Raw genomic sequence first — 10,175 nt, forward strand, 5'->3', positions numbered from 1 at the left:
TTCTGTTTTATTTTGTTTTACTTTATTTTCATTCAGTGCTCTCTATATACCTTGCTTATAATTTACTACAGCCAAACCTCTCCGCACGGACAACTCTTAATTACGGGCAGTTCAAGGGGTCCCAAAGAAACCAAAATTCTTGAAATCTTCACCTCTAGAATACAGACGCCTCCATAATACAGACTGCGCTCTGCGGCTTTGGTGTCCGTGTTAAAGCGGCTCTACTGTAGCTGAATTCTTTTTCCTATTAAACAATGCTATGTGTAAGTATGTAAAATGTTGTACTATTTTACAGGCGCAAAAACACCTCAGATTACAATTTGTAATATAATTGTAATGTATTCATAAAATGCACTTTGTATGGTTGTCCTGACAATTTCCCGGTTCCCATTTATACACCTGGGTGGAGAGAAGGAGAGTGAAGTGTCTCTCAAGAACACAACACAAAGACCACTGAAGGGCCCTAACATTGAACGCGTGCCATGCACACTTCGGTAGGCCATATTCATACTCTCGGTATTGGACTGGAACTAGCATGCAATGGAGGCTCATGCGGGGAAATATCATTAAAAAGAGATTGATGTCATGTACATTTGAAAAGATTCTCCACATTAGCCTCAGTTGCAAGCTAGTTCCAGTCCTATACCGAGAATACGAATATGATCTATCGCAATTTAACCAGGTTTTCAAGTGCTACGAGCCATGACAATTCTTTACTAAAGTGAATCGCAGTCAGTGATAATGCCTTTTTTACGGTTCGTCTACTTAATTATGCTGGCCAAACATTGCCTCCAGAGCTCGAACTATGTTCGCCGGTCGAGACACAAACGAGGACCAAATAATCTTTCAACTTGAAAGTTTTTTATCAATTACTGTTTACTGTCCAAAGCATTTAGACAGTCAAGAGTCTCTATGATGATTGCGGTAGGAAACAGGATAACACATGTTTTCCTTGCTCTCTTTTGTTCTGAATAAACGGCTCCTCGTTGAGCGTTTTTTGATCTGCAAGAGAAAATAAATGAGTACATTAACTGTCAACAAAGCAAGCAAATGGCTTAAAAACATCTCGCGCCAATTCGTCCTCCAATCAGAATTGAAGTAAAACCAAAACCAATCATGATTCGCCTGCAGCGTTTTTGTGTTTGCTCCGACGTTTAGATCATCGTCTCTTAATTTTGATTGGTTCACTGGATTGCCTGTGTGATTTGTAATTCGCCAAAGTGATTTGATGCTTTCCATCATGCCAAAGATTCCGGAAATTTCGGTCGAAATTCAAACGGAGAGGTCCGTTTCGGTTTCTTCCGACCGGAATATCCGGGATCACCTCTGGAGATGGTCCACTTATTTCGGTCGGAATATTCCGATCAAAATTCGCCGTTCCAATTTTGACAAACCGCTTCATTGCCCTAATTAGGGAATTGGGAAAAGGCATTAAAATGGCAAGAGCCATTCCTATTGGTCGGTTTAATCAGAAAATGTCTTTCCATTTTCCTCCGGTATTCCCACTGATCTCTGACCGGTCAGTTTAGCATAATGGAAAGCACTTATTATTATGGATTTGGTTTTACGACAATCGATTGAAAAGCACTTTATTCAGAAAAGTCTAGACACTTTTCGGCATATTGTAACTTGTTACATGTACCCCTCTTTATAATCACAAAAGGATTCTGCCATGAAACGTGTCAGAGACAACATAAGGACTTACCGTTGTAAGGCACACCTCAGATTTCTCTTCATCGCTGGCTGGAGGTGTTCCAGGACTGGCAGCCTCTTCGCGTGGTTTTGTCTGTTTTTGTCTGGCGCCAGGGTCTGTGCGGTTGCGACTCAATGCCTATATACCCATCAAAAACAAAAGTTAGCGTTTAAATTCAACTCCTTGTTGGTGGCTTGTGGAATATCTGTGCCCTTAAACAATTTATTGAGAAACTGGATAAAGAAGGCCCCTTCACATTTCTCAACCGTGAGTAGGAACATCAGCTCATCATTGCCTGCAATTTTTGCAGCATATAGGCACTTTTCTTCACAGGAAAAACTGAAACTGACTGCAAACAATCAAAACATTTTGTATTTTAAACGCTCGGAAGAGGAGAAACTATTGTTCCCGCTGAGCTCAAAAATTACGTTTATTATTATTGGTGAGTCAGCTTTTCTGTATCACTATTTATTTTGAAACTTTTATGCACTTAGTAATTAACATATTTAATTCTTAGCAGCTTACAGATTCATCTACCTTTTTACTGTTGTTATTTCCTGCGGTGGGATATGAGGACGATGTTTCAGGAAGACTTTCGGGCTACAAGTCAAAGTAAAAATCATTCTTCAGATGCAGGTTAATAAACGAACTCTAATAAACTTGCTAAATTGTTGATCCCTAACCCTGAGCTGAGCCCGCAGTGTCGAAGAACCATCAAGCGTTCGCACAAACGTTTTGATTGGATAATAAAGAACGGGATCTTGTTCCCCAGACTTAAAATTGTACTCGTTTGTCTTAAAAGCATACTCACGACGTAGCATTACACTAATAACAACGCCCCTCTACTTCACTTTCCTTTTTTTTTTTGTTCGCCAGGCACAAGGCTATTTTTCTTCAAGCCCCCCTCTAAAAAATGAAGTGTTTCCTTACCGAGGAGAAGAGTCCTCTCCAAAGGTTTTCTAACCTATCGATCTGTCTTTGTCGATTATTCTGGTATTGTTGTAATCTTTTAAAATCTTTCTTCTCCTCATCAGACATTTCTGCTTGCGATGATTCCAGATCTTTGACTCGAAGCACCAAATCATTGTGCTCCGCTCTGAGACCATGATAGGCAAAGTCATAGAATTCTCTCTTCAAATCCTCGTTGCATTTACATGTTTCAGCTACCATAGCCTGAATGTCGCTGTACATATTCTGTAAACTCTCGCTGAGTTTTGTCAAAAGATCCAATTTGACTGCAGTCTTCAATCTGTCTTCCTTTACTACCGGCACTTGTAACAGCGACGTTAGTTCCCTTTTAAGCTTTTCGTCAAGGCTTTTTAGCTGGATAGCGATTCGACGTTCTCTATCTTCTTGATCTGTGTCAGGATCATTTCTTGTCGCACCTGAAACGTCTTCCAATTCAGTGGCTGCGTCAACAGAATTGCCGGGACCCTGTATAGGCAATCAGATTAACATCTAGCAAAATGGCAAATTCAAATGGCTAATCACTTGTATGTTACCTCAATATTATTGATATTGTATATTTTGTAGAACCGTGACCTAGGGTATCCTTCTCCTTCTCTGCCCTCCCACGTGATAGTTTCCCGTGATAGAAATGTCGAGCTCATAATCTAATTGCTAAACTGGGAAGCGCGATTTTAAACCAATCAGCGCGCTTATTTTCTTTACGCTATTTTCTAAGCGTAAATCAACTATTTGCGGTACAATCGCTAAATTTGCAGTGATACGATATGGTAGGACGTATCCATTAATCATGAGCATTCTTTGCCTGCCCTTATACCTGTTCTTCATCGTCTTGCTGCTGTTTGCTCTGAATCGCCGGGTTCTCTTCAAGCTCCAAGACCCTAGTACGCAATGTGGTGCACTGTTTATGAAACAAAAATTCAACAGTATCACTAGCAGCAAACTAATTTTCAGGCACTGGCCCTTCTTGTAACCAGCAAAGATTTATCCGGTGCCCAGTCTTTCACTATAGGGTGACTCTGAAGCACTTGGGCAAGAATGGAGCTCATTCTCGACGCCAGAGCTATTCTCTTTTGCGCATGACTGGTTACGCGAGTAGCTCTGGGGAACCGGGCAAAATAATCTGTCCTGATTAGTTTCCTTTGGAAAAATGAAAGCGCTTCATGATCCATACAGTCCCTTTTTAAGAGGAACAATTGCTCATTGCTTAGTTCAAAAAAACGAAGGTCTGAGGTCGAGAATGGAATGGAGCTCCAGATTGGCCCAATTTGCGTCGACTCGCGACTCCTTTCGGTCAGGAGTACCTATGAAATAGCTTGAAAGCTGTCAACTTACCTCAAGTTCAGAATCCTGGAGCCTTGTTGCCAGTTGCTCGATCTTGCTACGCATTTCGGATTTCTTTTTGAAAAATAGATAAATAAATGAGCAAGCAAGCAAGAAAGAGAGAGAAATCATCTGAAGGTATTTCAGGTGTTGAAGAATTTTCAAGACTTAATTTTTTATGCTTCTTTTTCACTCAAGTTGTCTACAAGTTTTAAGTTCTAAAGTAGACGCTTGGTTCATTTCACTATCATCTTGTCTTAATCTTACCAAAAACTTAGGAATTCAATCAAGAGAGTCGACGTCAGCATTACTGTAGTGAAAACCAATTCATCAAAAAGACTTACTTCTCGTTCAGTTTCTTCGTTCTTCTGTGTCGCGGTTGACAGCTTGTCTTCTAGTTCTTTAATTGTGCGACCCATTTTAATACCCTGTGTTGGTACAAAGAAAACCATGATACTCATTTTCAATAGGATGATCTTTACAATTATGTTTCGATCAAGAAAATAATTCGATTACCTCTTCCTCTAGATTTCTGCAAATTGTTTGCATATGACTTATTTCCATCTTAAATCTGTCATTCTGACATGAAAGAAAAAAAAATCAAAAGTAATTTCTTTAAAAGCATGAAGAAAAGCGTTTGAACAGCTAGCAAATTCTCTGGGCTTTATTCCTAAATATTCACAACTAAGTGTGCACAAGCAGTTGTTTCAAATCTTGGAGAAGGTCACCAAAGTTATTTTATGTCACATTTTCTCATCTGGGTGGGATAACAAGTTAACATTTCGCAATAAAACGACAATATGATTACCGTGCGGGGCAAAATTTCACGTTTACTCCAATCTTAGGAACATACTAAAAACAATTTCAGGCTGAGAGCACGGTGCTAGCGGGAGTTTATTTTCACAACTTTTCAACAATGTAGAACCTGCGTCTTTTCAGCTCAATAACCAAATGTTTTAGAGGATATACTTAAAAATAAATGATGAGCTTGTATTATTGCATGTTTCAGTACAGTAGAAGATCTTTGGTTGTATGGTCAGTCTGTATGTTTTCATTCTGAACTATTGGAAACGATAACAAAATACTATAAAATGAAACGATTAACCGATTAGAAATGGTAACCTAAGAACATCTCCAGGTTCAAAAGGCAAAAAAGAAATTAAGATTGTTCAGCCTCATCCCAAAAATTAGACTTTCTTACAAAACAAGGGTGTAACTGCGATTTCATTCAAGTTTATGTTTAATTTCTACATTAATTTACAGTAGACGTACTTGGGTGGTATCCATACGCATCAACTCATCAGCTACGTCCTTCCGCTCTGCTTTTACTAAAGCCTCAGCTAATTTTTCGACGGTAGCGTTCCGTCCCTCCCGACCCATCCAGCGCACGAGAACTGCTATACAGCACTCCTTAGTGCAGCCGCCTTGTTCCTTATGGATCGAATCAATGTCGGCTTGCTTGTAGTCTAGGGTTCGCGCTAAGTCTTTCCACTTCTCTCCAATCTTCCCTGGCAGCTGGTAATCATGGATGTCTCTCTCGATCATCTTATGACTCGGGTCCAGGCCCATTTGGATTGGATCCGGATCTGTAACACAACAGTAGCATTCATGAAAGTGAAGATGATCAGTTAATTTTCCAATTTAAGCAATTGGAAAGAAGAAGCCTGAAAAAATCAGGGCTTCAACGGGATTCGAACCCGTGACCTCCGCGATACCGGTGCGATGCTCAGTTCATATATGAATTATTTCATATAAACTTCACATCATTTCACTCCTCACGGGAAGACAGTGAACTCAATTAATTGACCTCGCTCCCTATGTGTGGCTTCATAGCCCAGTTGGTAGAGCATCGCACCGGTATCGCGGAGGTCACGGGTTCGAATCCCGTTGAAGCCCTGATTTTTTCAGGCTTCTTCTTTCCAATTGCTTAAATTGGAAAATTAACTGCGATGATCATTCTTCACTTTCATCTACAACCGCAGTTCATATATGAATTATTTCATATAAACTTCACATCAGTAGCATTAATTAATGCTAGCGTTATGCGGCTGAAAGGGTTCCTTGGAGCAAAGCAACTTTTCATGCAGAAAATAAAAGGAACGCTGTAAAATCTTCATATGAGAATAGGGCTCTGGCTAAAGTGCGTGCCTCACAAAAAGAGTCGTAATGGACCTATTCGGGTGGTCTCGTAGCCCTTCGGTTTCTCTCGTGATTCCCTCGAGTGCTCGATCAGCCCAGCATAATTAAGCCATAAGAGTTGCACCAAGCTTACAACTTTAGGTTACTATTTTTCGAAGGCTTAATTTGGAGAATTTAATGATTCACGTTAATTAATCTAAAAATCGTTTTTTTTTTTTGTTTAGACCACCAAAATCAATCGAAATATCAAGGGAAACGCAATCGCTATAAAATTTAGCTTCCGCCTAAAATTGTAGTAAGCTTATATTGAACAAGCGTTTGGTGTCAAGCTTTATGCGTGCAACGGATTAATATTCTTGCGAAGAGTCTGAAGGCCAGCATCAGTCATTCATTTATTAATTTTGAATTAGTTATTGTACATATGGTATCTAATTCAGAAATGTTAGTAGAATTTTCAATCTCGTTCCCAGAGCCCACGTGTCTTTTGGTCAGCGCCAAGACACGGAGCTCTGGAATAATCAATCTCCAGACTCCAAGATTTTAGGAATTCCGGTTTCACGGCGCATGCGTGTCTTGGTTTAAAGCATGGCAATCTCGTTCCCAGAGCCCACTCGTCTTTTGATTGGCGCTGACCAAAAGACACGTGGGCTCTGTGAACGAGATTGCCATGTTTTAAACCAAGGCACGCATGCGCCGTGAAACCGGAACCCCTAAAATCTTGGAGTCTGGAAATTGATTACTCCAGAGCTCCGTGGGCTCTGGGAACGAGGTTGTAGGATTTTCATTGTTATGCTGCACCTCTGTGGCACACGCGAAGGTACTAAGATATGGGCCAAAATAATTTCCGCGCATGCGAAGAAGTGCAGCAGGATGGAGGTTTCCGTCGCTGAGGGGAGGTGGGTGGGGCAAAAAGCGAACTCTGAACAGACCTCTCGGGGCATGAACGCATAACAGAACGATCTCAAGCGCGGAAGGCGTATAAATACCCTGCTCAATACCCATGGGTATTAGGAGGGTCTCTGGGGGAAAAGCATGCTAATTTATGTAGCACGCGATGCCATTTCCGGCGCGAACACATCAATGAAAATAGTACAAATACGTAAGATACATGCAGAAAATTGCAGGCTCTAGTGATCCGTGACCTAGCGGCGAGACGTGACTCAAATGCATTGGAATGCCAGGTGAATATGCTGCGACACCAGTACAGAAATTGTCTCTTTACTTCTAATGAAACACCGGCAGGGCAGAAATATATAGGGAGCCAAACAGGGGAAACGACAGTTTAATCAGTCAAGTTAGTGCAGTAAAAAGTTTAGCGAACATTAATAAAAATAATAAATAGTAAAAACGTCTTTGAGGAATGTGCAAGATTACTTAAGATCATGCGAACAGGCTCCCGGCGAAGACGGACAAAAAAAAATTGTTCGGGCTCACCGGGAGCCTGTTCACAGGCCAACTTAAGATAGCATGAAAATCTGAGAACAAACAAAAGGGAAATGAATTGAACATGACATTAGATACACCAATCATTATTATCCTAATTTTCCGTAGGCCGTCACTTCTAGGAGTAGAAGGGTGAGACATTATTCGCTAGCCACCCGGAAATAATGAAACATCAATGATTTTCTTGACGATATTGTAACATTCTACCAGATAGTTGCGTACTTATATTAGTGTACTTACCCATATCTGTGGATGTACACGACATTTCTCCAGTTATCATTCTCTGGCCGAGTGTTCTAGTCCAGTTAAGTTGAGAGAGCTAGTGATCGAAACTGCAGAGGTCAGGCTCAAGCAAGACTCGAAGATTTAAGAAATTAGCAAGAGATTTTTGCACAGAGTTGTGATCGATCTGTTCACCATTGTGTTAAATTAACAAGAACTTGTAACTGTTTGGAGAATCGAGCTGTGTTAGCTTGTCAAAGTTATATTGACCGTCCTGATTTCCTGTCATGTGGAAATTGTTTGATCATGCAGTACAATCTGATAGGTTAATACGGCTATATATGAGGAAATACATCAATAGATTATTGTTACTATAAATACTGACTCACTCTTTTTTTCAGTAAGGACCGTCTCGGCAATGAGCAGAAACAGAAAAATACAATGTATTCAGTGCAGGCTGCAGAAGATGCTTCAGCGTGCAAGAAGCAGCGCAGACGTCTTCATTTCCGCGTCAAAACCCGATGGACCGTGGATCAAACCGGGGATTTCCCCGGCCGCTGTGTACTAAAAACTGCTTATGTCATCAGAGTCATCATCAGGGGGTATATCACGAATTATCTCCACACTCGTCGGTCCATGTATGCTCAAAAAAATAGGTTGAACCACTTTCACTGCGCGCCAACTGGAAGACACAGCCGATGCAGCAGCGATTGTTTTTGGAAGATTGTGAAGACTGCCCTGGAGTATGAGCAGCAGAGCGTAACCTGCGTTACACGCGTAATACAATCTCCTGGAAAACGTAGAGAGACAGTAAGCAATACTAAAGAAGAACTAAATATAAATTCATTTCCGACTCAGGTCATAAATGGAGCCACTGGCAACCGCCTGCCGCCGAACATGCCATGGATGGAACATTTACAGGCAAATTGCTCTAGTGCAGCACCGGTAATTGGCCATATGGAATGGCTTATCAAAGAAACGAATAACAAACAAATTTTATTGTTTAATTTTAAAATTATCATTTAGCTAACCTAAGTTTATTCTTCTTGATACTCTTCGAACGAGTGAATTTTCCTTTTCATGGCATTCTTCATGTCAATTTTCATAAAAAAAATTCTGCCAGTTCGTCAACCCACTCAGGTTAAGTTTGTCTGTTACATGTAATAGCAGCCGACAAAGGTGAAACTTCTTTCGCGGCCCTGGTTTTAATTTCACTTTCGGGAAAAAAGGGTATTCCCCGGTCTATTTTGGACATTACAAATGCCAAATGCTTGCTCCTTTGTGGCGAGTCTCTCATTTATGTCTCTCAAATATCTGTAATGCTTGAAATGGGTTATCTCGCAGTCTCCCGTCAGCGGCGCCAAAGTTCAGTTCTCATCACCCAAAATGGGCCCCTGACTTATTGAGAGGTCCTGGAAACAAAGGTTATAACTTGACGGCAATTTTTCTACACTATTGGTTCAGATTCAAGATGCAGTCAGCCCGGCTTGCTTTTATGAAACCTCAGTTCAACCCAATTAACCATTTGCTTGTGCTGATTAAAGGAATCGAGGTCCACCAATCGCCCATTTTTTTGTTCTTACCGCATTTTGACGTCATCTGTGATTGATTTCTGTCAGCCGCATGTTAACCATTGCAGTGTTAGACATCGTATTATGCCATCAGAGAACTGTGGAAAAGGAGTGGTGACGACGATTGTCTAGGAATTATAGGACTTTGCTGCTTTCTTTTCCTGTGCCACTTACGTTGCTCTAGCTGTTGATGGCTCACTTAATTTTATTTTCGTCACAAAAGAACTTTACTGTCTATTTAACCAACTCGAGAATTTCTACAGTTGATCCAATGGCCAATTCTTTGTGTGAGATGCGCCGGCAGGGAATCATGGCAGTTGTATTCATCATCTTGGACAGGATATTTGTTTTGATAAATACAGCTACCATCATTCCCTGCAGGCGCGGGTTTCATTTTTAATTCACCTTTTCAGGGCGTGAACGACTGGGGACGAGGTACTGTTCGTACCCTACAAATGCCTTAATGCTGAAAAACTGCTGGTGAGCATTGCAAAAGCGAGCGCTGGAAGGGCCATGATTTTCTATTTCTATGCATATGTGTGGTTCTTATCCTCTGATTGTTATGGTGCTCTCCTTGCTCTCTGGGGCTCCACTATTATACTGGCGATCTGGATGACAATGCCAATTTTATAAAAAGGCCTAGCTGAACACAAGATAAAATAGTAAGTCCAGGCGTCTTCGTAGCTGGGGCTAGTTCCTCGGCAGTTAAGAACTGTGCAACCGTAAAAGCATATGAAATAGATGAGTCAGATTATTGTGGATGTGAAAACAACCACTGAAAACCCAGCTGGAATTTTTTTTCTTACGGAGGCCTGGAC

General features: G+C 40.9%; 1 protein-coding gene and 1 long non-coding RNA gene across 4 annotated transcripts; one reads left to right on the forward strand and one right to left on the reverse strand.

Annotated features, from left to right (window-relative positions):
* LOC149106754 (uncharacterized) lies at positions 1 to 8,296 on the reverse strand. Of its 3 annotated transcripts, XM_089297680.1 has the most exons (11): positions 8,176 to 8,296; positions 7,805 to 7,883; positions 5,255 to 5,568; positions 4,499 to 4,561; positions 4,327 to 4,410; positions 3,995 to 4,057; positions 3,477 to 3,560; positions 2,624 to 3,127; positions 2,231 to 2,293; positions 1,706 to 1,831; positions 1 to 1,002 (listed from the first exon to the last, which is right to left on the reverse strand). In XM_089297680.1, the coding sequence occupies exons 2-11, from the start codon at positions 7,842 to 7,844 to the stop codon at positions 901 to 903; spliced, it is 1,443 nt and encodes a 480-aa protein (XP_089153806.1). In that variant the 5' UTR covers positions 7,845 to 7,883; positions 8,176 to 8,296; the 3' UTR covers positions 1 to 900. The 3 variants fall into 3 exon arrangements, with proteins under 3 accessions (XP_089153806.1, XP_089153808.1, XP_089153807.1); XM_089297682.1 differs by lacking the exon at positions 3,477 to 3,560; XM_089297681.1 differs by lacking the exon at positions 2,231 to 2,293.
* Positions 7,306 to 9,347, forward strand: LOC149106755 (uncharacterized). The gene is made up of 2 exons (XR_016209671.1): positions 7,306 to 7,415; positions 8,188 to 9,347. It is a non-coding gene; the product is annotated as an uncharacterized LOC149106755 (long non-coding RNA).
* The last annotated feature ends 828 nt before the right edge of the window (positions 9,348 to 10,175 follow it).

Source organism: Orbicella faveolata, unplaced genomic scaffold, assembly GCF_042242905.1.
Source record: "Orbicella faveolata isolate gen_17 unplaced genomic scaffold, um_ofav_v1 contig_3, whole genome shotgun sequence".
Taxonomy (NCBI): domain Eukaryota; kingdom Metazoa; phylum Cnidaria; class Anthozoa; order Scleractinia; family Merulinidae; genus Orbicella; species Orbicella faveolata.